This window comes from Tetrao urogallus (genome assembly GCF_951394365.1).
Source record: "Tetrao urogallus genome assembly, chromosome: 1".
Taxonomy (NCBI): domain Eukaryota; kingdom Metazoa; phylum Chordata; class Aves; order Galliformes; family Phasianidae; genus Tetrao; species Tetrao urogallus.
The window spans coordinates 28,021,802-28,049,186 of record NC_136813.1 but is presented as its reverse complement, the minus strand read 5'-3'; the positions used below and the strand labels follow the sequence as shown (position 1 = coordinate 28,049,186).

The following is a 27,385-nucleotide window of genomic DNA, read 5'->3' as shown; positions in this document are numbered from 1 at the left end:
GTACAAGTGATAGCTAATATGTGATAACTATCTTGTTTTAGACTGACTTAATCCAATAAGTTGATTTTTATTTTTTTAGAACCGATTAATGGCAGTTTTTTGTGATAACTTAATAGCTATAGTATCATAAAAATATCATACTTCACAGTAATGCTGGTGTATAGGAATTGCTTCCTTAAAATAATATTCATTTGCTTACCAAGTGAACACCTTAATTTTTTTAATTTTAATTTTTAATTGAACACCTTAAGCTTAGCTCAACTTTACAGCGGTTATTCCTTTGGAAATGCTAAAATGACCACTGGTTACAACACTCTAAAACCAGCTGAATTTAGACCTCAAAATCAGACCTGCTTAGAACCTGTCTAGGCTTGTAAGAATGAGCTGTTACAGTAATATGTTAAATACCTTGTAATTACAAGCAAGGCCTGCTCTATTTTAGTGTGGCCTGCTATTTGATTGAATACGTGCCTTCTCTGGACATTTTTCTGTTTTCTATTTATTTTTAACTTTTGCTTTAGTATTTTCTCTGTAAGAATCTTTTTAAAACTCAAATTCACACAGTAACAGTTTTATACATCATCCAAACAGTTTTTAGTTTATATAATCATGTTGCTGAAATACATATGTGAGCAAAGAGGTAGAATGTGTTAAACAAATTGTTCTGAATGTTTGTACAGAATTAACTTTCAAAATTCACTTCTAAATAAATATTTGCTCTGGGCTGTGAATAACATGTAAATATTTTCTCACGTCTCACTTTGCCCACTGAAGGCAGGCTGCTGATAGTTGTGTGTTTTCAGTTCAATAAAATGTTACCCTGATAATAACATGCTAGCTACAATTTCTCACTTTGCAGACAAAAGTTCATTATTTCTGTTTCTTTTGCTGTAGGATGTCAGCTGCAATGAAATCACAACTTTGCCACAACAGATAGGCCTGCTGAAATCTTTAAAAGAACTGAATGTCAGAAGAAATTACCTCGAAGTTTTACCCCAAGGTATGAGTTATGAAAAATCTATAATAAAGGCATTAGGTTTTTTGGTATTTTGGAAGTCTTTAATCATGTGAGTAAGCAATAATAGACAATAACTACCTTGTGTTGAAATGTTTTCTATTTGAGTTCACTGTGTGTCTGGAGACAATAGCATTGAAGACTTTAATTAATTATCTTTATGATTCTAGGTATCTTAAGCTGCACGGATGCTTACCTGTGAATGCAGATAACTGTCAGCTGCTTCTAAGTGTTTTAAAATCTGTTGTCACTTGTGTTTCATTAACATTCTTTTCCTCTGTTCTATACAGAAAAACAAAAAATTCCTGTCAGAATTTGTATTTTTAGAAAGGGGGAGGGAGGGGAGGAAAGAGGATATTATGTCCTGTATTTTATTACATAAGGAATAATAGTCCTTCTTTTTCTTTTCTGATGACACAAATAAAAAAGTTTATTTAGAAAAATTATTTAATTACAAAAAATCACTACAGATATAATACCTTTTGTCTTTTCTATTGTTTTTAGAACTAGTACAGCTTCCCTTGGTGAAGTTTGACTTTTCCTGCAATAAGGTGCTTGTGATTCCCATTTGTTTTAGAAAGATGGCACAGTTACAAGTACTGCTGCTTGAGAACAATCCTTTGCAATCTCCACCAGCACAAGTAAGTAACATCTGTCATTTAAATTGTGCCTTAATATTGGGTGGATGATGACTTAGTCTATAAAATGTCATCTTCTGTAATTGCAGGTATCTGAATTTGAGTAATGACAGACATTAGTTGTGACTATATAAACAAGACAAAGTGTCCTATTTTCTCTGTGTCTGTACACTACTTGAACCAATGCTGTTTTGGAAGATTTCCACTGTTAGCTGCCTATTCATTTTGTTGCTCCTATCTCCATTTGAAACTTAATGTATATGTGTATAATTTCAAAAAAGAAGGTTGTTGGGAAACTTCCTTGATAAATCATGGAATCATAGAGTATCACAGGTTGGAAGGGATCCACAAGGTCTAACTACTGTCTCCATGCAGGACCACCCAAAATTCAAACCTGAGAGCATTTACAGTCAGTTCTTGAACTCTGGCAGATGGGGATCGTGCCCTCTGCCCTGGGAAGCCTGTTCCAATGCCCAGCCCACCCTCTGGTGAAGAACGTTTTCCTGATAATCCAGCATGAGCATCCTCTGATGCAGCTCCATGCCTTTTCTGTAGGTCCTGCCACTGTCACCAGAGAGAAGAGATCAGCTCCTTCCCTTCCCTTTCCCTCGTGAGGAAGCTGTAGGCTTCCATGATGCCTCTCTTCAGTCCCTCTTCTCTAAGCTGAACAAACCATAGGATTTCAGCAGCTTCTCATGGGTCTTCTTATCTAAACCCTTCACCATCTTCATAGCCCTCCTTTGGACACTTTCTAACAGTTTTATGTTCTTCTTTTGTTGTGCCCTAAACTGTACACAGGACTTGAGGTGAGGCTGCACGGACAGAGAGCAGAGTGGTGTGGTCCGTTCCATCACCTGCCTAGCAGTCCATGACATGGTTGGCTCTTTTGATTGCCAGTGCACACTGCTGACTCTGGTTTCCAACAACCAGAACCTCAAGATCCCTTTCTGTGGGACTGCTCTCCAACTTCTTGTTTCCCGCTCTCTATACATATCCAGGACTGCCCTGTCCCAGATAGAGAATTGCTCTTGTTAAATTTCATGTGGTTAGTGATTGCCCAGCCCAGTTTATCAAGATCTCTCTGGGTGGCCTCTTTGTCCTTGAAGGAGAAAAATTTCATTGGGCCCTGAAGACCAGCTGAAGCAGCAAATCCTGCAGGTGTTCAGAGCTGCCTGGGATTTTGTTTCCCTGGTCATGGTCTTCCAACTCGCGGTTCTGGGATAATAAAAGCCCATTTCTAGAAAGTTTTTTGCTTTTATTTACTATACATAATATATACATATTCTGACAGCCTAGAACATAATCTACATGACTTAATTTTTTAATTTTTTTTGAGAGTTTTTATTACATTAGAGAAGCTCCTTTCTGTAACTAATCGTGGTGATGAAATTACTAAGCTCAAAACATAGAATCATAGAATTGCTCAGGTTGGAAAAGACCTTAAGGATCAAGTCCAACCACAACCTAATCATACTACCCTAACTCTAACAGCCCTCCACTAAATCGTGTCCCTGAGCACTACATCCAAACACATCTAGGGATGGTGAATCAACCACCTCCCTGGGCAGCCTATTCCAGTGCTTAACAATCCTTTCTGCAAAGAATTGTTTCCTGATATCCAATCTAAACTTTCCTTGTGCAACTTGAGGCGATTTCCCCTCGTCCTGTCACCCAGGAAGCACGTGAGTTAGAGTGGAGTCAAAGAAAAGAATGTAAAGGCAAGTGAAATGCATCATAAAGATGCTTGAACACCATAAAACCAGTATGGCAGTGTGTAAAGGATGTATTGGTTAATTAAATGTTACTGCTGACTAATTTTGTAAAATAATGACTTAGTTTACAGTTGGCAATAGGCCTAAATATGTTTTATTAATCATAATCCTTTATGAGAGAATTTGGATTTTCTAAAATATAATACATTCTTTTGCTGTTTCCTCTCTTAGAGTATCCACACTGATGCACTCAATTGATTCGCTTGTTAAAGTTGTTCTTAATCATTTCTTTAAAAATACAATCCTGTTTTCCTTTACGTTATTTCTATTGTGACCTCATGAGTTGGTTTTCAAGTAGTTTTACACTAAGCAAAATTTGGAATACGTTTCCTTTTTTCTACGTATAAACCCATCTTTTTTTCCTGACAGATTTGTACAAAGGGGAAGGTGCATATATTCAAATATCTGACAGTACAGGCCTGTCAGATTAAAACAGCAGACTCACTGTATCTTAATGCCATAGAACAGCCACATTTGCCACAACCTGTGGAAGAAAGGTACGAATAAAGATCAATCTTATTTTTTGCGTGTAATATTTATTATCTTGGAACAAAGTGAAAAATGGTTTTATCCTTAGCTTCTACAGTTTTTGTTGTTTAGGTTCCATTTAGACAGCTCTTTTCCAAGCAGAACTTTCTTTTGCTTTATTTTATTCTTATGAAACCCTTGGAAGGATTTAGAATAAAATAAAGTATTTTTAACAACTGATTCTGATTAAAGTCAGCAGCATGTTAGGAAAGAGCTTGGAAGTAAGCCTTTGCTTAAATTTAACCTACTAGTATACTACTGGAATATGAATGTAATTAAGAAGGTAGTATAACCTGGTGTTGGATCTTCATTGTAAATCTATTAATATACTAAAAAGAAATTCACTTCTTGCTTCATTTTGTGATTTATGTGTTATTAGAGTTGTGTAATTCTGTTAAGCTTTTCTTCTTCATAGAATCACAGAATGTCTTGAGTTAGAAGGGATCTTAAGAGCCATCCAATTCCAACCCCCTCCACAGTGGGTATGGTTACCACCCACTAGATGGGGTTGCCCAAAGCTCCATCCAACCTGGCCTTGAATGCCTCCACTGGTGAGGCACCCACAGCTTCTCTGGGCAGCTGTGCCAGTGCCTCACTCACCTCTGGGTAAATAAACTCCTCCTAACATTTAATCTAATTCATCCAACAAAGAGAATTGAGTGGGTGTTGATATTCTTTTGAAGTGAAATTAAATTTTATTAATAATTTATTTGGCAAAATGAAAGACAGTGTCTTCAATTTCTTAGACCAAGAGAGGGAGATCCTTTTTATGGGAATCTTTGTAGCTAATTGGAAACCAAATCATAGCCAGCTCTTTCTTTGCCAGTGTGAGAAGTTTATATTAAACAACCATGGAAAAATTATGGGGATGCCCAGTAAAAACAAAATGTTGATGAAAATACAGAGATGTTGCTAACACTCTGAGGGATAAAAAAAAAAAAGCTGTTTTAGAGTCTCCCTGTCAATATTGTGGTAAAGGGCTAGTACAGAAAGGATACCAGCTGATAACTAGCAGTTCAGTGTTCTGTCACAGAGAAAGTACTAAAGCTAAAATAGATGCTTGAGGATGTATTCTTACCGTTTAACCTTTAATTTTCTTATGATGTATTTTATTCAGTTAATGATTTGAATGTGTGTATATTTTGTTTAGGTGGAAAATATGATCCTTTGCTTTAGAGAATTATTTCACACTTCAAAAGGAAAAAAACAACCTGGTTAAGATTTCCACAGTACTGATAAAAATCACAGTATACTTAGATTCAAATAGTCTAACACATCACCCCCTTATATCTGCCTACCCACCCTGCCCCAAGCGAGAACAGCTGGAGGCTTACATCCAGATGGCTATTGAATGTCTCCAATTTTTTGAGTTTACTGATAACAGATAATCGGAGATTAAGCTGAATCAAATCAAATGTGAAGATTGTTAAAGTACTTTTCAAAATCGCTGTGTTAATCTCAATTTAGGTTTGCAACATTCAGAATTGCAAATGAGAAGGAAGTAAAGGAAAAAAAATAGTTAACTGATGAGTGTATTCATCTATTGGTGTACTTTAAAATGAGCGGAGGTCATATTAGGCAATAATAAAAATCCTGAAGAGATGGCAGTTGCAATTATTATAGTCATTTTCTGGAAATATTAAACTTCAAAATCTATTTTAAAGCCTCCAAAGGAGGTTTCTATGTTAATAATTACTCCAAGCTCCAGGGAGTTAACAGTTCGTTTTTAATGGATTGATGGTTACTTTTAAATTAGTTGACTCCAGTTTGAGTTCAGCTAGTGTAGTTTTCTGTGACATGGCTAAATTACTTCAGTCAGAATCCTACTGTGCTACTTGGCTATTAGCTAAATATTTTTGTCCAGCGCACAGACAAAAGCAACAACCTTTATGATGGATTGTTCTGTTGTTTTCATTAATCCATAAGCTAATGAACCATTCCATCATCCTACTTTACTACCAGCAGACTGCAGATGTGTAGTTTGTATCCATACTAAGCTAGTTTGTAGGTCCTGATGAAATGCATTCTAGAGTCCTGAGGGAATTAGCTGATGTAGTTGCCGAGTCACTCTCAATGATATTTGAAAAGTTATGGCAATCAGGTGAAGTCCCTGATGGTGACTGGAAAAAAGACAGCATCACATTCATTTTTAAGAAGGGAAAAAGGATGACTCTGGGAACTACAGACCTGTCAGTCTCACCTCTGCCTGGAAAGATCATGGAGTAGATCCTCCTGGAAGCTGTGCTAAGGCACATGAAAGGCAGGGAGGTGAGTAAGGCCTTTGAAATGGCACCCCACAACATTCAGCTCTCCAGATTGGGAATATGTGGATTTGATGGGTGGACTGTTTGATGGACAAAGAACTTGCTGCAGGATCAAGTCCAGAGAGTGGCGGTCAATTGCTGAATGTCTGGATGGAGATCAGTGATGAGTAGTGTCCTGCAGGAGTCAGTGCTGGGACCAATACTCTTTAGTGTCTTCATCAGTGACATTGACAGTGGGGCCGCGTGCACACTCAGCAAGTTTGCAGATGACACCAAGCTGTGCGATGCAGTCAATACACCAGAGGGATGAGATGTCATCCACAGGGACCTGGAGAGCTTTGAACAGTGAGTCTGGGTGAATCTCATGAGGTTCAACAAAGCCAATTGCAAGATCTTGCACCTGGCTCAAGGCATCCCCTGCTACCAATACAAAACTGGGAAAGAAAGGATTGAGTGCAGCCCTGCCGAAAAAGACCTGGGGGTACTGGTAGATGGTTAGCTGGATGTGAGACAGCAATATGCTCTCACAACCTAGAAGGCCAATCATGTCCTGAACTGCATCCAAAGCAGTGTGGTCAACAGGGTGAGGGAGGTGATCCTGCCCTTCTGCTCTGTGCTGTGAGACCTCACCTGGAGTACTGCGTCCAAATGTGGAGTCTTCAGCACAGGAGGGACATGGACCTGTTGGAGTGTGTCCAGAGAAGGGCCACAAAAATGATTCAAGGGATGGAACACCTCTCTTATGAGGACAGGCTGAGAGCTGGGTCTGTTCAGCGTGGAGAAGAGAAGGCTGTGAGGTGACCTGAGTGCGGCCTTTCAGTATCTAAAGGGGAGCTACAGGAAAGAAGGGGACAGACTCTTTAGCAGGGCCTGTGGTGTTAGAACAAGAGGAAATGGCTTCAAGCTTAAAGAGGGCAGATTTAGGTTGAACATAAGGAAAAAGTCTTTTAAAGTGAGGGTGGTGAGGCACCAGAACAGGTTGCCCAGTGATGTGGTTGATGCCTCATCCCTGAAGACTTTCAAGGTGAGGCTGGATCAGGCCCTGGGCAGAGTGATCTAGTGGTGGTGTTCCTGTTCACTGTAGGGGAATTGGACTAGACATCCTTCAGAGGTCTCTTCCAACTCAAAGGATTCTATGATTCTATGATTTCTTCACTGACATTGATAATCATTGGAATTTTTCTCTGAGTGAAAATGGGACAGAATTCTAACTGTACATGCTGTGATACCTTTCAGTTGTTTTCTGTTCACATCTAGCATTGATGACCTCTACCCAAGTAAAAAGGACTCGGATTCAGGTGTTGGTAGTGACAATGGTGATAAGCGTTTGTCAGCAACAGAGGTAAGTTGCCCCTTTCTCCACACTCTTATTTCTTAATAGGTATAGCTACATTTTTAGCTATGAAAACTGCAACCACGTCCATGGCATGAATTTATCACTTATAAAACTTTAAAACGAAGATAAAAGAAGATTGGGATTTTTTTCCAGTTTTGTATCCATGTTTTTGGGAGATAGCAGTGAGATACTTGATCACAAATTACTAACACCAGTAGAAAAAATTCAGTACAATTTTCAGCCAGTTTTAAGTGATAATCTAGAAAATGGAGTCCAAACCAGAATGCTGTCTACTCGTTCCAACCAAATAAATGTTACACAAATGTTATACGTCTGGCTCCTAGTTTCCTCTTCTGAATTTTTCATGTGGGAGATTAACTTGAGTTCGTATTCTCAGTCCTGATATGTTCTGTGGTGTTGTGGTTACGGTAGTTTTCTGGAGAGCAGGAGCTTCAGAATTTTTGCACATCTTCATGTGCATCTATGCTGTGTCTTTCCGTTCTCTGGCAGTTAGGCAGTGCTGGAAATAAGCCTTCTGAATTTTTCTTGAGCTATTTTGTGTGAGTGGGCAAAGAAAAAGGTTGACTTCCTGAGAGTGATGTTATACTAAGCAGTTACAGCTACAGTTACATGTTTCCTAGAATTTCTTTCTGAGGCTCTACTCAGCTGAACAGAGCACTAATTCCTGGGAAGTCTTTTCTTAGGTATTCAAATGAGCAGTTAGTTGGACTTCATAATAATTATAAATAAGTAAGTAACTTGTACTTCAGTAAGAATCTTTCTGAAATGTATAATTAAAAGAATTTGTGGTCTGACTCAATGAGTATAAAAGAATAGCTTTCTTCCTACTTAAAAAAAAAAAAAAAAAAAAAAAAAAAAAGAAAGAAAAAAAAAAGCAATAATTTTTGTGTATTTTTCTCTTCTTTTGAGGAAAAGTCTGTTGCTTTTGACACTTGTTTGGAAAGAATCAAGCTTAGATACTGAATTTACAATACTGCCAAAGCAAATAGAAAATGAATCCAGTTATACTCTGTTAAATACAGGAACGCATATAAACACAGTGGTTGCCAATTATTTGGGAAAGCCTTTACATAACTGTAAGAACATGCAGTCCATTCAAAGAGGCTTAGAAACTATTCTGCTGTTATTGCAGTTCCTTGAGTTGTTAGCTTTTTAGTGAAAGCACGTATTTTTATCAACCTTGGATTTAGCGTGAAAATGTTGTTTCTCTGACTTCTTCTTAGCCGTCTGATGAAGATACTATCAGCTTTAATGTTCCAATGTCAGACATCGTGGAAGAAGATCAGGTTGTAAAGGAAGATTCAGGTCACCATGCTAACTCAAGAAAAGGTTGGAATGTCAAAACTGTGGAGGTTAAAAACAGGAAATTTCTGTTGATAACTGTATAAGACTGTAAATGGAGTCTGAAAATGTCACAGCACAGCGAGTACTGATTAGTCTTTCTAGTCTTCTGTCTAAAAACAGGAACTTTAACTTAGAACCATTGTGGTTACCACTGTTTTTCACTGGAATATTCAGTGTTTGATTTTGCTCTGGATAAATACCTTAAGTTGCTTTTCTTGCTGATATTATAATCAATCAGTAAGAATTTTTACAATCAATTTCTTCGTAGTAAATGCCTTCTTATCCAAGAGGCTTTCAAGTATGCCTGTGCAGTCATTTAAAACAGAAAAAGGTTTTACTTACACCAGTTTTAAACTATACTGAATTGAGTATAGTCATTTTTGGTGATGGTTTCAATGAACTTCTTGCACCTTGTCTCAAGGGTTAATAAATTCTGTTTCTCATCAGGGGAAGAAAAGTGAGAATCAGTCCTGTCTAGAGGGAGGTGTCCCTGCCTATAGCAGGGGGTTGGAACTACATGATCTTAAAGGTCCCTTTCAACTCAAATCATTCTGTGATTTTAAAACACACTTCCAAGTCAGTAATCTCAATGTCTAATAACTTTGTCAAGTACCAGCTCAGATTCTGAATTAGCAGTGTATAAAAGTGGAGTGACAGTGTGTGTAGTTATATCTATATTTTATTGAAGTTGCACCTTCATTAATGTTACTTATGTACTGATGAAAGGTGATTCCTTATGATCTGCACATACTAATGATAAGTTGCAGGATAATATCAGTGAGCTGGACACCATCTAAATAGAAATCAGCATTTCATGAATGCTTCATGCTAGATTAAATGAATTCCAGTGGAGATTCTCATCAGAATGTAGTAATATGTGACTGATATAGTAAGACTCGCATCCTGCAATGTTTATTACCCTATCAGAGAGCTTAAGGGATCAAACTGTTTCAAGCAGGAGAATTAAAGGCGTATATAGTCCTAGAAACAGTGTAGTTAAACAGTAGATTTGCCTTGTTTGCAAGGCTGAATCATTGTGACCGAGTTCTGCTGAGAGTTTTGGATGTTTGTTGCACATCATAACTTTTAAGTTGCATAAAAAACTGCTAGTCAGTGACTGAGATACGACTGTCCTGAAATAATTCTGTAGCTTTCCAATTGTGTTCTCGTACCAGTACTGGCAAGGCATGTTTCATGTAGTTAAGAACTGACGCAATCAGTGCTTGTTGTGCTGTTTTTGATCTACAGCTGTATTGAGCCAAGGATATTGATTTATTAAAACTTTGCAATGGATGGACATCTCTCCCTTGAATGCAACAATCTGCACTTTTTTGAGGTTTTTAAATATGGTTTGAACTTAAACTTGAGTTCATTTGGTTTTCAGCTCATAATTTTAGTGTTCTCGTGAGTAGCAAATTTTCAGCTGAACCGGAAATAATTTTGTCGTCTTTTGTTGTTGTTTTCAGTGGAATTCCATCAGGGATCTTCTCACTTGATTGTCAACGATAAATCAAGAGAGACAGGAATCCGGCTTGATGAATCAGATGCTCTTACTACAGAATTTATGAGCTACATTAAGGCAAGTGTGTGTTCAGTTCTTAGTGGCAGAAAATATTTTCACTGTTTTCCTAAGCGCAGAGCAATCAGGAGTGAGGAACTGCAGACATTTTAATGTATAAAACACCACAGTTAGTATTCATTGTCATAAAAGATGCAGAATGCAAAAATAGATTTAAAATTATAATTGATGTAATGCAAAGCTAAAATAAGACCCATAGAAATGAACAGTGAATCAGTAGTGATTACCACTGTGTGGGAACTCAAGAAATATACTTCATTATGTAGCAAGAACTGCCAAATGATTTATTTATTTTTAAAAACATAATTAGGTAAGCTGAGTTTTGAAAGATTCTAATGAAGTTTCACGTGAGTACTTTTTATCCTGACATTTATTTGCTGGATATTTTTGTTCAAAATGTTGTAATGCAAGAAGATATTTAAGAAAGTGGTGTTTTGTAGCGTTCTTGTGGAAGTGAGGTCTCTACTGGATTTATAGACCAGAAAAGATTTTTTATGTATATATTTTTGGACCAGTTTTCTTCTTTTGTGGATAGTTTTGAGGAATGTGAAGAGGCTCTGTACTATCTTTGTGTTGTATCGCTTACTGAAAAATGTGTGCTGAAAGGTAATACTTGGAAAGAGAAAACTTTCTCTTCTACCTTTCAGCTTCTTGGAAATAGAAAAAAAAACAGTCTGTTGGTTCTGAAAAAAAAAATCTCAATTTGTGCAACTTCTATTTTTTCTAGCAACAAAACTTCACAGATCCTGTTTTACTGTTTCTAGCCTCTGAGGTGACAACCTCCTCTGTTAGTTATCAGGAAACTTTATTTACTCAATGCATACACGTTGCTTGTTATTTCTATTACTTACAAGTACAGATCTGAACTCAACAGCATTTAAGGTCACAAATGATTTATTGCCTAAAACTTCACTGACTGTAAGAATTATTTATGCTGAGTGTTTAGGACATAATGAGTTACCTTCTATTGGCTTGTTCTTTAGTGATTTCTTTACTAAAAGCTTGCTGTAAAAAGGTTAACACATTGTAGGTTTCCTGCATAAAGATTTTCAACAAATGTACACATTTGAGGTGAATAAACTAGACAGAAGGGGATTAGAATGTTTTCATCTTCTTTTGCAAAGGTAGAAGTACAGACATCTGAAGTTGACTGATTATATTCTGTATGTGCTTGTTATTTGCTTGTTCTTGTACGTTCATCATCTTGATTTTCCTTAGCAAATACTATTCCCTTGGGAATAACCTCTGCCATGTAAGAAAATAGTATGATATGAAATAACGTGTAGCGGACAGTGGTTCAGTAAGGGAAGCTACTGTATTGAATGTCAGTATGACAATATTGCCAAAGCAAGCTCTTGGATTTTTTCTGTTATCTTCTTAACATTATGGCAGTTGAGAGCAGTAGTTGATGACTTGAACAGATAAGTGCATCTTTTTTTTTTTTTTTTTCCAGAGGATTTTGAACCTCGGGCATTTTCTTTTGGAGATTTGAGTCAATTGTATTCTGTGGTTTATATGTGCTCATGTACTAGCATGCATTTTGAGACTTCTGAAACTGAATTTCTGGTTAACAAAAAAATAGCAAAGCAAATGGTATCCTGGGCTCCATCAGAAGAGGGGTGGCCAGCAAGGGGAGGGAGGCGATTGTCCCTCTCTACTTTGCTCTTGTGAGGCCCCATCTGGAGTACTGAGTCCAGGACTGGAGCCTCCAGTACAAGAAAGACAGGGAGGGGATGGAGAGTGTCCACAGGAGAGCCACGAAGATGATCAGGGGACTGGAGCACCTCCCCTATGAAAACAGGCTGAGGGAGCTGGGCTTGTTCAGCCTGGAGAGGAGAAGGCCACAGGGTGACCTCATTGCAGCCTTTCAGTACCTAAAGGGAGCCTACAAACAGGAGGGGAATCAACTCTTTGAAAGGGTGGATAACAGCAGGACAAGAGGAAATGGTTTTAAGTTGAGGGAGGGAAGATTTAGGTTGGATGTCAGGGGGAAGTTCTTTACAGAGAGAGTGGTGAGGTGCTGGATCAGGCTGCCCATAGAGGTTGTGGATGCCCCATCCCTGGAGGTGTTGAAGGCCAGGTTGGATGGGGTCCTGGGCAGCCTGGTCTGGTATTAAATGTGGAGGTTGGTGGCCCTGCATGTGGCAGGGGGGTTGGACATTCATGATCCTTGAGGTCCCTTCCAACCCTGGCCATTCTGTGATTCAGTGAATATGTTAAATCAATACCAGAGGCAGTGGAGAAGAGTTCAGGCTTGGTAAATCTGTAGTTTTTGTAAGTTATTCCTGATTTGTAAGGCCATATCTATGTATATAAATATGTCAGAGGCTGAGATTTGCCTTCTAGAACAATTGCTAGTTTTTTTAATGTGTCCTTGTTATGGGAAAAATCATGTGATTCATTTCTGTATCAGTAACTTGAAAAAAAAAGAGTGAAGAATGGCTTTATTTGTTCTACTAAGGATTGTTACTGGAAAATGTGTCATCCTTGGGGAATGTTAAAGGAGCTGGTATACCCTTCAGTGACACATCTGACAGAACTGGATAGTGTTTATTGGTACAGGGTGATGCGACAGATGTGCCAAGCCCATGACACAAAAAAAGGATAGGCTTGTTTTCTGCTGTTTATTCTCTGTTTCTATAACTACTACACTTCTACTCATAGAGCTTCTGTCTTTAGTGACAGCTGAATTATTTCAGTAATTCATCCAAGACAGAGAAATTTTCAAAGTTTCTTTCTTGTTAAGACTGTAAATGAAAGCATAAGTAAGGGACTTCAATTTTCTAACATGTAGCATTTTACAGTTATAGATGGAATGGAGGCTGTGATTTATTCCTACACTGATCCCAAATAACAGGCCAACTGATTTGAACTGTAGCATGTCAGTTTTGTTTTGATTTGATTTTATTTTTTTTAAACAGAGCTGTTAAAATTACCAAGTAGGAATCCTATTAATAGTTATGGATTAAATACATAATTGTTAGTTTGTCTATTTGGAATTTCCTTGCTCTGTAAATGTAGCTTTATGTGGGAGGAGAGTAAATAAGATGAGAGCTAGAGTCGTGCTCAATTGAACCATTGTTGGCATACACGAGAAAGGCACAAATGAAATCTGGGGCACAGAATGAAGAATTCTCATGCTACTTGACTTTCTTTTTGCAGTTAAAGGAGGGTAAGGGCTGTTGACCTCAATAAAATCTCAACAATGAAAATAAGATCATGTAATGAGTATCTTAAAAGGGGATAGAATGAGATGTGAAGCAGAAGTGTTGGATTGCTTCAACTAGCCACCCTAAACTGTTAAATAAAATAGGTCACTGCTGAGTCTGAAAGGAAAACTTATCTGCTTGCTTAATTGCAAAGTTCAATTCTTAATATCACTTCGTCTGCTTACAGAGCAGAGCAGCAGAGTGTGATGAATTACTGAGAATTGAAGAGGACGCACAATGGCAAACAGAAGAAATGTAAGTATTGCTTTGTCTGTAAGTAATTAACTGTATCATTTCATTAGATGACCAAATCTGGTGTTTTCTTCTCAGTTAATAATTTTGTAGACTTAAAAGCATACAGCAGTGCAGCTTTCTGTGCATGAATGTGGTGTGTTGTATGTTATTGATTAATCTAGTGGGTCTTAGCTTGCAACTAATGTGTATGTGCTAATAAAGCTGTAATTTGGCATTTTTTAGCCAATGTAGAGCCTGGGTTTTAAAATTAGGTATTTTGATATGTAGTCTGCTTATGCTATTGTTTTTAAAAATTAAATTTAACTTGTAAAATCTAATGCACAGGATTTCTTTTCAAAAATTTTTTCTTACTTTGCCATAATTTTAACCCTGAAACAATCAATAGTTCATAGGTATTAGCTCAAGTGCAGTGTCAGTGAACCTCAGTCAGTGAAGAGTGTTCATAAGAAAAACAGCTCTAGCATGACAGTGCACTGTGAAGTTCTCACCTCAAAACAGTGGAGTCCTATGTGATTAGAAATAAAAATTGAAAGGAGGGAAAAATAAGCATGTTCCAAAAGAACACTGTTGGCAGAACTATCAGAAGATTTTTTTAATAAATTAAAAAAGAAAAAAAAAAAACAACCAACCAACAGCAACAACAACCAAATCTTGAAAAGCAAAAGAAAGCATGCTGTGGTCCATTAAAAAGGATTGTCACATTCTGTAATAATGTATGTGGTGACTGTGGTTAACAGGAGTCAGCTTTTGAAGTTGGTCTGTTTAATGGATATGCAAAGATCCTAGTTTCTTAGTTCATTACATTTTTTTTTTTGTATGTGTGTTGGGAAGTTTTGTTGAAGGCAAGGTGCTGGTGATTTTTTTCTGAAGACACTCTTTACATAAATTTCAGAACTTATTAGTTTGCACAGAGGCTGTTTTTACCTTCCCTCTGTATTAGCTGCATGCTTAGTTAGAAGGTAGAGTTCACAAATTGAAATTGAGACAACCCCTGATAATTGCTGTTTTACCTCTTTTTTTTTTTTCTTTTTTTGAATGCTTTTGTTTTCTATTATAGAATAAATATGTCAGAAGAACAAACTATTGATATAGCAATGATAGAACAACTAAGAGAAGCAGTAGATTTGTTACAAGATCCCAACAGGTATGCTTAAAATAGCAGGTGTCTTATGTATTTATAACTTCTGTTGAGTTTCGTGTAGCGTAGTCTTAACTCTTTTAGCCTGTACAAACTCCTCTTCTTGTTAATACTTGAATTGGAATTGGAGAAGGTTTTCTCTGTGCTTCATCCCATCTTTCTGGGATGCATAAAGAAGATACTTGAAGTAGTGCTGAAGTTCTGGTAGTCTTGCTCTGAGGTCAAAAGGAGAAAAGGGAAGATGCTACTAGTGAAGGTGTTTCTCCTGGCTATAGAAGGCAAGGCTGTTTAATTTATATGCATCTTTTAAGTGTCTGAAGTCAGGTGGAATTACTCTGGGTCTGTGAATAAACAAAGGATTAAATATATAAAAGGAAAACAAACAGAAGCTTGTCGTGCTTGAAAGAACTGATGGGTGTTGCAGGTACTTCTGTCCCTGTGCTTGCTATTGCTTTTCGTTGTGTAATCCCTTTCAAAAATTAAGCTCATTTTAAAACTAAGAAGCTAATTTTTCATCATTGATTCTATGATGTAGAGCTTTCTAGAGCTTTAATTCTCTGAACAGTAGACACCTCCTAATCATTCCCAGTCTAAAATGTCCTTGTTTCTCCTTCCTTGTCCAGTTCATACAGCCATTTCTTCTTATGACTACACTGTTCTGTAGCTTAAAAGTCTGTTTTGATATTGCTTTTTCACTTAGCATATCTTTCTGCTTTTTAGGACTAAAGTTCACTCCTGTCACTTTTTCTGGCAAAGGAATTATCTGGCTTTATTTTGAATCATACAGAGAATAGTTGAATTCTTGAATTGAGTACTAAATAGTTAACAAAAAAAAAATCATATAAATGAAGAGCAGTCCTGTGGTTTCTGTGAGATAAAATTCTGTTGCTTCTGTATCTCATCTGTAACTTATTAGTTAGCAGAAGTGTTGCAGATAAGATTGAAAAACAGTCTGGTTAGAAGGAAAGTGGCAGTAAAAAATCTCTCAGCCTTATAAAATTTGTTGCTTTTTTGTTTGTCAGATAATGCTTTGACATTTCCTACGGTTTTTTTGCTTACGAAATTTCAAAAGGCAGTGAAATACAGACAGTCTCCATTTCTCCACGCATGTTCAGTTGTGTTTTCAATAGCACAATACTATATGAAATACAGCTTCTAAAGATGACTATAAATATGTCATGCACGTATTTATTTTTGCTTTGTTGAGTGCTAAACAGGCCATTCAAGTGTCTGTTTGTTTTATGCTAACAAACAGACTTGTCCAGCATGACACTCCTGTCCTGGGTGTCTGGTACATATCAAACGAAGCTTGATTTTGCATTCTGTTGTGGATGCCTCATCGTTGCTTGCAGCAACAGGCTGAAGCATGAGGTGATGCTGAAGCATACCTTGCACACACTGATTAGAGCTCCATGTAGAATATATCAATTAGTGTTATTTTCATTTACAAACATGACTAAATTGTGGAATAGGACCACAATGACTTGACAATTTAATGTTCTGCACATCTTCTGTGCACGTTAACAGCAATTCAGTTCAGGAATGGAAAAGGATTTCAGGCTCAATCTATTCCAGTATTTTCTTGTTTTACTCTCTTTCTTGTCTTCATTGCTTTATTTCAAATTGTTGGCTACTGGGAGTTTGTTGCTGGTCTGCTTTATTTTCGTGCATTGTAAATTAAATTTAGATATTTAACCAGGGTTTTGGATCTTGTTAAAACACAGAATGCTAGAGGTTGAATGTAGATGTCTTCAGTGTTATATATAAGGTCATGTGACTGTTAATAGTAAACAGATCCCTTTGTTTTGATACAACTTATTGCTTAGAGTGGTACTTTGCAGATGTTAATGTTGGTTTGACCAAGGTGGTGACACTTATAAGAAATAAAATAGAGCAGATTGATACCACGATTAAAAATATTTTATATATCCATTTGTTTGAAACTGAATACTGAACATAATGATTATCAACTCTATACCCCAGTGCCATGTTTTTATTTCAAACCTTACAGATTAAGCATGGATATTTCAGAAAGCAGTGATGTGAATCTGTATCCCATGGAACCAGCAACAGCTTTAGAATTTCAGGAGTCTACAGTAAAGTGTGTTTATCTACTTTTTTTTTCTTTCTTTTTTTTTTTTAAAAAAAAAAAAAGCATTTGTTAGAATCTTGAGTTTCTACAAAATAAATTACATATTCACATTTGTTTCTTTATACATAGCAGTCAAATGCAGATGGAGATGTCCTCCCTTGGCCAGGTATGTTAATGAACATATTATAAGATATTTGAGGGGTAAGACAGGAAATGAGCCAATAATTTCATCCATTTTTAATCTACCGAGTAAGTAAAGGAAAACTATGGTAGACTGGAGGACACAACTAGTTCTTCAAAATTTAAATGTAATTGTTGTTTATATATGTGTATATAGAGAGAAACTATATATTTTTATATATATATATATATATTTATGTATATAATATATGTGTGTGTATAGACATACATACACACACATGCACAAATAACTTCATTTTCTGGGTTTATCAGTTACTTTTGCATGTTATTTTTTTCCTTTTTTTCCACTCAGTTTGTAGAAAGATAGTCATCTTTCCATACAGCCATCTTTTTCATGTGTTGTGTTGGCTATGAGAATCAATTGCTACTGTTCGCAGCTCGGCTATGTGTATTCTTGTTCTCTTCCAATATCCCTATTCTAGTGTAAGGAAACAGTATTCATTAAGGATAACTCCGAAATATTTTGTAAATTAATGATTACACTTTTCCTAATGCGCTGTCACCAGTTATGGAAGGAGCATATGAAGTATGATTTGGAATTTATAGTATATTATGTATTGCTTGTTATTTGAAATGTATCTTGACTGGTGAATTAGTATTCTTTATGGAATACAATAGTTCAGTTGGAAGGGACTTAGAATTATCATTTAGTCAAACTGCCTTTTCTTTTGAGGCTAACCAAAAGTTAAAGCATATGAACGAAGCATTGTCCCAAATGTCTCTTGACCGTGGCTAAGCATGGGACATCAACTGCCTCTCTTGGAAGCCGGTTCCAGTTTTTGATGATTCTCATAAGTAAATGATTTTTTCTAATATCCAGTCTGAAGCTCCCTAGCACAGCTTTGTGCTGTTCCATGGCTCCTGCCATAGGTTCACAAGAGCAGAGCCTGGCACCACTTCTCCAATTCCCCTCCTCAGGGAACTGCACAGTGCAATGAGATCACTTCTTGGTCTTCTATTCTCCAGACTGGACAACGCGACCTCAATTCCTTCTAATAGGACAAACCCTCTAGCTCTTTACTAGCTTTGTCACCCTCCTCCAGATGCTCTCAAGAATCTTAGCATCCTTTCCATATTACAGAGCCCACTTGGCTTCCAGGGCACACTGGTGGCTCAAGGTGAGCCTGCTGTTGCCACCAGTCCCAGATCCTTTCTGCAGGGCTGCTTTCTAGCCATATGCCTCCCAGTCTGTACCTATGTCTAACATTGCTCTGTCCCAGGTGCAAAAACTGGCATTCACCTTTGTTGAACTTCATGGCGTTGATGCTTGCCCAATGGTCTGATCCATCTAAATCACTGCAAGGCCTCATATCTGTCTTGGACAACAGCACCTCCCAGTACAGCATCACTAATCATCTCGATGAGGATGCATTCCAATCCTGCATTCAGATCATTGGTAAAAACATTGAACAGGAATGGCCCTAGGATTGAGCCCCGGAAAACACCACCAGTGACTGTCTGCTAGCCAGTTGTAGCCCTCCACTTACTACAACCCTCTGAGCCATTTCATTGCCTAGCATAGCATGAATCTCTTTATCTCAAAGTTGGTCAACGTGTCCAGAAGGACGTGCTGTCAGGAGTGGTATCAAAAGCCTTAGTGAAATACAGGGAGACTACATCTGCTGCCTTCCCTTTGTTCACCTAACAGGTGATCTTATGGAAGGAGATCAAATTATCAAGGCAGGACTTCCCCTTCATGAGTTCATGTTGAGTATGCCTCATATTAGCTTTGTTCTTTAAATCCTTTCAGTATACTCCAAGTTTATTTAGATTGACACAATGACCATCTTTTAGCACTGGAACTGCAATGATGTAGTGTCTGCTTACTGTACAGTTTGCTTTTCATCACAGTACTTGTCGGAAATACTTCTGATATAAAAATGTTATGTAAAAAAAGATACAATTCTATTCCCAGTGATTCACAGCCTAAAGAGTAATATATCTTTCAGAAAGAAAATGCTGAAGAGGAACTAGAATTTCATAGGAGGAGGGAATTAATTATGGAGAAAGCCAAGAATGAAATGAAAACATGTGAACAGGGTGAAAAATGGTCATTGAATCAGGTACGTAGGTGTCTAGATACAATAAATATGGAAACATTTGGAATGAGTCACTGTCTTCCATTCACTGGTAGGGAAGTTAAAGCCCTTTCGGATTTTTGGTGGTGGTATTTTTTTTATTTATTTATGTTTTTCCCTTACCTGAATATAAATGGGATGTTAATTAAGACCTATCAAAGAAAAGGCTGAAATTGATGTATTTTCTTCTAATGAACATTATTAGCAAAAATAAGTATTATCAGAGTTGGATCTGCAATGATCTGGTTTCTCTTCCCACCCTTAATCCAAATACCGCAGCTCATGCGGTTAAGGTTTTGTATGCAGCAATGAATTTAACGTGCTTTGTATTACAAAGAAGACTCTGTGTGTTGGGATGATACTTCTAAAGTATCAAAAATATTGTCAGTTTTGTATTTCAGTGATCCAGAAATGAAGAACTGTGAAAAATTCAAGCTTAAATATTTGGTTCATGCTTTCTTACCTCAGGACTTAGTTGTTTATGAATGTTCTTGCAAGAGAATTCTGAGAACAAAATGACCTGTGAAAGTTCTGCCTGCATTCACAATACTTTAGTACAGTGTATCTTATGCAGACATAAACCTACTGGTATATCTTGATGCTTTTCAGATATCATTACTAGCAAATACTCCTGTGATCTCTTTGTGACTCAATTTTATCTTTTTTTTTTTTTTTTAAAGAAGGAAAGTCTGTATCTCCACGGTTTTCTTGTATTGTACATGGGAGTTAACATACTTTATTTGGGATTGATTCTTAACTACATTGCTGATGTGTTACACAAAAAGTTATGATGTGTTACACAAAAAGTTGATGTCAGAATGCAGAACATGCACATTTTGTATTTTAACGAATCTCTTCAACAAGAATGCTGCTGATTCATTTTAAGAACCTTTTAAATGAGGAAATTTCCTAAAAACTTGTAGAGGGCCTAATCTAGTCCTGTATGCAGGTGGAAGCACAAGATATGTTCCATTCTATAGAAATGTGTCTTGCAAGAGCAAATTAAATCATTCTGCATACAGTAAGCACTTGTAGTTTTCAGGTTGAATGTAAATTTGGAGCTCTGACTGGTGACTTGTGTGTTGTGAGAGAGTTTTGACCTGCAGCGTAGATTTAACTAGCTTGTCTGTCACAAGGACAACCGCTGAGCATAGGAGTGCTTAAACATGCTAATCTCCAGGTAGAAATTGGCAGGGATGAGATTACTAAAATTTCCTTCTATTAATTCTAGGTAATACAGTGGTTGAGGTAAGATTGTGAAAGAAGTTAGTAGCTGAGGATCATATTTTATTTTTCAAGCTAAAGTAGTGGCCAGGAAAGGTCATTTATCAAAATGCGTGTGTAATCTTCCTTCCCATCTTAGTAACTTCCAGAAAATTCTTTGGGTGCTGGGACCAATATTTTGAGGGCTGTATTTTTAATCTCCACTTTTTCTCCATTAAAAAATTTGCCCTAATGAAAGGGTTTTGAATGAATTTATAATCCATTTTACCTATGCCAATCCTATTTCTACTGAGTTATGACTTATACAGAATTAACAATTGTTTGATATTTTATTGACATGATTTCCATGTTTCCAGGTTAGCTATATCAAAAATGGTAACAAAAGTTATATTATATGGCAATTACCAAAGGAATTGCTTGCAGAATGCTTCTCTCTTCAAACCTATATTTAAAATTTTTACTCCCCTATTAAACTCCTGGTAACAGTTAAAATCTGTGAAACAATGTTAGATAATGCACTTGAATGAACAAAGATTCGAGTCTTACAAACAGACTTATGAATCAGTTGAGAGCCTGCAGATAAGAAATTAAAGACAAATTTGTGCAAATAATTTCCACAGGAGAATTTTTAAGTGGTATTTCAGTTAGCCTAGCATCAAAATATATATCAATCGTGAAAATTGTTGTGGTAAAGAAAACAAAACCAATACAATGCTGAAAAATGTAAAGATGCAAAGTATTGAATATTAATGAGTCTCTGACTGTCGTGATTAGAATACTGTATGACTGTGTATGACCAATGCATTTGCTGAAAAGATCTTTCTTTTTTCTTTCTGTCCAATCATGCAGAATGATGTAATTGTTTGGAATACAAGTGGCCAACCCTCTCACAATGAGGTAAGATGATAGTGCATTTTGTTTGTCTTCAGCATGTGGATGGTCAGTGGGCTCTTCATGGAACCTTCCTATTTTCTGTGCAAAACCAGTGTTTCTTTCTCTACTTTACACTTTATATGAGCACCTCACAAACTCATGAGCACCCGGTGTTGGTGATGGTACTCCCATAGATTCCATTCTCATGAATCGTTTTTTAAATAGGATTTGTTTTCTGGAGGTTGGTTATAAGACTTCTCCTTTCTTATGGTATAACCATCATGGTTCTACTGTGAGGTCTATGATTAACTTCCACCTTTCTGCATTTTAGGCAGAATTCAGCGTTGCAGGAGAAATAGTTAAGCAGAATGGTAATTCTGATTCAGTGTAAGAAACACATCTAAGGAAAAAAAAGTAGTCTCTGTTTTGTTCTTCTAAATGTACTCTGCCACAAAAGTGTATGTTGAACGGAACCAAATGGTTTTGTGGGAGAAAACTGAGAAACAATCACACTTATTTATATATAGCTAGGGCCAATGTGCTGCAGACTTCAGTCAGAAAGTTCTTTTCCAGTAAAGGAGTGGTACTGACTAAAACTGAGAGATTGTTACAGGTTCAAAGCTATGTGATCAGATTGTGGTGAAATAGTTGTAGCATGCAGTATTGCTAATTCAGTCAGTTTCCCTGTGATATTCTGGACACTGCTCTTATTTGAATTTATGTTCTTAAATTATACAGAACAAGGATAAAAGTCCAACGCTGTCTCCTACTACAAACAACACAATCCCTTTTGGCCTGAAGCCACGATCAGGTATTGTAGGAAAGAAAATCAATCAATTTTTGTACTTTTTCACATCCGTGCTATTAATAGATATTTGTGTTTTCATTTTCTCTTACAATTCAGTGATGAAAACACTTTCTGTATTCCGAAGGCTAGAACATTGTCTATATGCTTGACTTGAGATCAAATTTGCATTAACTCTGTTTAATGTATTTTATGTGCATTAGTTTTTACCCCTTACTGATAAATCAGGTGTTTTATTAATTATATATACACACACACATTTAAAAATAAGCACATGCTAATACCCATGTATAATATACATATAAGTAATATACATGTATAAGTATACAAGATGATAAAATATGTTGGTAAATAATATGTGAATAATCAGACTTGTTTAGAAAATGCTTATGCACGAGTCTCTCAGTAGTTATAATTGTGCAAGGAGAAGTCGTTTGAGGAAGATGAGATGTTTTCTTCAGCCTGCAACTGAGTTTAACGAATTTGCAATGTGCCAAATCTGTATTACCATCATTTATTTACTTTATTGGAGGGGAGGGAAAAAAGTAGGAGGAAGTCAACAAAATAAACTGTAATGTATTTGAGGGCTTCCCTTGAAAGCAGGATAAATTACAGGTAAACTCTGTTCTTATCTTCTCTGGGCTAAGGTGGTCAGCATTGATTGTCAGTGCTGTTAAGTCACATCACCTCTAAAGAATAACCTTAATATTTTAGGTATGCTTCAGCATTCAGTGGCTGTAATTCTGTTTTCTCACATTCACCACAAATGCTTTTAGTCAATTGCTGGTAAACCACTATAAGCTTGTAGCTTCCATAACAAAATATCTTGGCAATAATGGCAGCAGTTTCATATTTGAATGTATTTTAGGAAATTGTACCCATAGATTTGTTTTTAAGAAGGTTTGCAGAGCAAAGAAAGTGTTACTGAACAAACCTTGTTTCATAAAGAAAGCGTTTTAAATTTCCTGCAATGTTATGATATAGAAGTTGGGCAGATCTGTTCATTTCAATTTCATAGTTTGTTGCTAAACTCTGACTCTTATTATTTTTGTTCCTGATGCTTCAGAAGAAGAATTATTTCTTAATGTACAAAGTAATGGATTAAATGATGAGCAAATGGGACCTTTCAGGACTTGAAAAAATATTGTTTGAGTAATGTTGTTCAGTCCAGTGGCAACTGCTAGGAGAGAGACATGCAAAGACAATGTCAGAATACAGACTTTCATAGGAGGTAGCCTGTGCTCTGCTGAACTGCCAGTGAAATCTGCTACCAGGAACTGGAAGCAGTATTGTAGGAGAACTGAATGAATGCAAGACTGTGATTTTGGATTCAAGTTAGTTTAACACACGTTTCCTAGTCTTGGCATACCAGTTGTCTCAAGACATTCTATATCCAATGACTGTAATACATAAAGAGAAAAAGACACCTTCCAAAAGCATAGCTAATTAGCATAGCTAATCTTTCTTAGAGAGTTTCCAGAAGGATTGGATTGCAGGGATTGCAGTGTTCTGCAACGTTCCTACAAGACTAGTGATGGGAGACCCAGACCTGCACAACTCCTCCAGTTCCCCCTTGTATACTGAAACAGTGTAACCTCATTGAATGCTAATGTCAGTTGATTATAATCTGCTGTTTTGCTGCTTTGTACCAATACAAATTTATATATTTGAATCACTGACTATGCCAATACTATAATGTTGTTTGGTCACAGCTGTGGGATATAGTAAACCCATTTATCTGAATTTGTTTTCCTTTCCATTATCGTACACTACAGAACCACCAACTGAGAACCTACCTTTCATACACTACTGAGAACCACCAACAGTCTTTTACCTCATTGCTTGCGGTTTCAGTGATGTTGCCTTAGATTTATACTGCAGTAAGGCAGTTGAATTTGATAATGGCAAAACCTGAAGTCCAGCACCAGGTAAAACAGCAGTACATTAGCTATGTAACACAGTGTGACAAAATAAAACCTTACAATGGAGCAGGGATGCTGCATATTGTTTCCTTCCATCTTGCTGCTCTGTAACTGCAGTAGAAATAGTATTTAAATTTGTTTTGCCAGCACCTAAGAAAAAAATACAGATAAAAGTAGTTTGTAGCTCAAGATACTGGCATATTTGTGAATCCTGCACATATTTCCTTCCAGTTTGCCACAACTAGTTCCTTCACTGTCCTTCTGTTACAGCTTTTTGTACAAGTCTTGAGTGAGTTTGAACCATTCTCTTACTGTCTTAATTCGCGCTTCTTAACTACATACTGCTTCAGTGCCCCAAAGCTGAGCTGAGGTCCAGCAGTTCTGTGATCCAGAAAAGTTTTTCAGCTTAGTGTATAGTTTAACTTTATAACTTTTTCATTCAAGTTCTTCACTACCTTAGGGAAAAATTTAGTAGAGCTCATTGGAAACAGTTTTTCCATGAAAATGTATGTAAACATACCTTTCTGAAATTGGAGAGCTTATTTTCAGTTTGTTTTCATCTGTTTTTAATGAATGTTGCTTTCTATTTGATTTTGTTCCCCTCATTGTTTCTTATGACTTATGTCTCTTCCAAATCCGAAAGTAAAATATTCTAGATTTCTGGTTATGCTTAAAAAAAAAGAAAATAAAATAAAAATAGAATCACACACACAAAGTAAAGTGCTTCCAGAAGATAAACCACTGTGGCTTAAGCTTCTGTGTTAGTATGTGCTATACTAGTACATTCTGGCATGTTTACAGGACTGAAGATCTCTCATTTCAAAGCTAGCCAAAATATTGGGAAAATTCATATCTGATGGTTGACTTGGTATCCAAAGAAAATGTTTTGAAAGATGATAGTGTTTGACTTCTTGATGGAGTCTTTTTAAGGATCGGTTGTTTACTCAGAAAGTAATAAGATCTTTAAAAAAAAAAAAATCAGATCATTTTATCCTTATAAATATTTTATAGTGAATGGGCTTCTCAAATTCATATTCAGTTGAAAACCTTAAAAATCATTCTTGAAAGGAATAAATAATTATAAGTTCAATAAGAAGTTTTGTTCTTGGGATATGCTTTTGCTCTGAATTGGAGCCACTCAAAGTAGCTACTAAACTTAAATCTTCTGCACTTGATTCATGAATTAATTAAAATATCAAGTGATACCAATTACAGAAATGGAGTTTTGCAAAGTCCTTGCTGTAATCATTAAAATGAGATATAAACATCTTGCTCCTAATACATTATCTGTGTACTTTGGAAAATCATCTGAATCCTAGTTGCCAGTATAATTAAAGGCTGCTTATTATTTTCCAAAGATCAGTGTTCTGTTACCTCATGTTGAATTCTGCTTGGAGTTTGAGTGGTGCTGTGGTTATTCAGGTTTGGCTGACCTATCGTCTCTGTAGTCAGAAGCAATAAAGAGGCTTTTAAAAAGTGCATATCTGAAAAGGGAGAACTCTTGAACAGGTAAATGTGGAGGAAAGTCTAAGGTGAAATTTTATACAACATTGTCTCAATTATCATCTTGTTAATGCGGATTCCAGAATTTTGAGAGAAGGAGAAAGTACGCAATTAAGTTCCCTGTTGCTAATTTGGAATTACATAAATTGAGAACTGGGCTTTACCTTGGACTTCCTTCTGTTATGAGTTTTTGCACTTTTTTGATCTATGTAGTGGTTTTCAGTTGATTCAGACTTAGAGTTTAGCATTCAGAGCAGAGGTAGCATGTAATCTCCAGTTTAGTTTGAGGAGAATGGATGTGACTTGTGTGTGCAGTAAAGTAGATGAGGCATGGAAGTGCGTACACAGAAAAGCAAGAAGTGAGGAAAGAACTCATTTTGGTGGTAGAAATGGTAGAGAATTGGGATCAGATTAGGAAAAATTCTTTAAGGAGTGGCATCTTTGTGAAGGGTAAGGAAGGTGAGATGCAAATTACGTGATGAAAGGTTGCAAGCCGGTAGAAAGCTTTGAAAGGATGAATGGTGTGGAAAAAATAAACAGGGATGAGATATTTTAAGGATGTCATTCATTTCTGAAACACCATGGAGTGGAGATTTGAGGAAAGCTTTTCCACAATCACATCAGAAGACAAGCGTGAAGTAAGATGTGGTAGGGGAAGAATGAGAAGGTCCACTGGAGGATTTGAGGGGGAAAAAAGGAGGTGTTGTCATGACTAGTAGGAAGACAGAAGGCAGAAAGGATGGAGAGGCTGTGTTGTTGCAGCCTCTCTGGACAGATGAAGGTCTGGTGTGCTGTAGTGAGCCCAGTTGAATTATCAGTGATTTTATGCTTGTTATAATGCTGTATACAGAGCAGGTTTGCCAGGGTTTGTGGTACAGACTCTGGATCCTCCTTCGGAGGTGTTGCACATCTCTACTACTGGAAAGTCTGCCAGAACTTTCCTAGAGCCTGTTGTAAACTTGGTCTTAACATTGTGGGAATTAACAAGAAATATAAGTAGTGCTGCATAAACTATGAAGTGATTAAAGCAAAAGGAAAACATCTCTACTGCACGTTCTTACAATACATATTTCAACAGGACAAGAATTCAGGGGAGTAAATGAGAATTCCATGTATTTGCTACCTCTTGAAATTAGCTGGGAAGTTAGTGTAACAATTTATTTATATGTACATATACATTGAACAGTTGCAAAAATAACTGAGTTCTTCTTTTCCAAACTACTTAATTTAGAACGCTGAAACTTCACAGAGATGCATTTACCATTTGATTCACAGGCTCAAGACTGTAACATAAAATCTATGGGTACTTTTTCTTAAAACGTGATTGTAAACAATTTCTGTGAAATGCTATGGTTACAATGATCTTGTTAAGCTTAACAGCTTTAACTGCACATATAATGTCTGATTTGCAAGTACTAACATATAACCTTTCGTTCTTTTTATTCTGCACCACCTTTCCTTCATTCTTTTCTTCAAAAACTACGCATTTTGTATTAATCACCTTTGAATTGCATCTTCATTGCCATGCAACCCTAACGCCATATATGCAATGCTGCTGCCTGCCCTCTTCCCCCACCCGGTCCTTACA

At 36.7% G+C, this 27,385-nt stretch overlaps 1 protein-coding gene across 1 annotated transcript in view; it reads left to right on the top strand.

The window, feature by feature from the left end:
- LRCH1 (leucine rich repeats and calponin homology domain containing 1) overlaps positions 1-27,385 on the top strand; it is a gene marked incomplete at both ends in the record, with an annotated part of 106,469 nt that overhangs the window by 61,491 nt on the left and 17,593 nt on the right. The window contains 13 exons of the mRNA XM_079538530.1: positions 895-1,000; positions 1,520-1,656; positions 3,795-3,922; positions 7,475-7,559; positions 8,798-8,903; positions 10,385-10,497; positions 13,894-13,961; positions 15,019-15,105; positions 17,111-17,200; positions 17,321-17,357; positions 19,342-19,455; positions 21,544-21,591; positions 22,306-22,378. Of these exons, the coding sequence (XP_079394656.1) occupies positions 895-1,000; positions 1,520-1,656; positions 3,795-3,922; positions 7,475-7,559; positions 8,798-8,903; positions 10,385-10,497; positions 13,894-13,961; positions 15,019-15,105; positions 17,111-17,200; positions 17,321-17,357; positions 19,342-19,455; positions 21,544-21,591; positions 22,306-22,378 (1,192 nt within the window). The remainder of the gene's footprint in view (positions 1-894; positions 1,001-1,519; positions 1,657-3,794; positions 3,923-7,474; positions 7,560-8,797; positions 8,904-10,384; positions 10,498-13,893; positions 13,962-15,018; positions 15,106-17,110; positions 17,201-17,320; positions 17,358-19,341; positions 19,456-21,543; positions 21,592-22,305; positions 22,379-27,385) is intronic.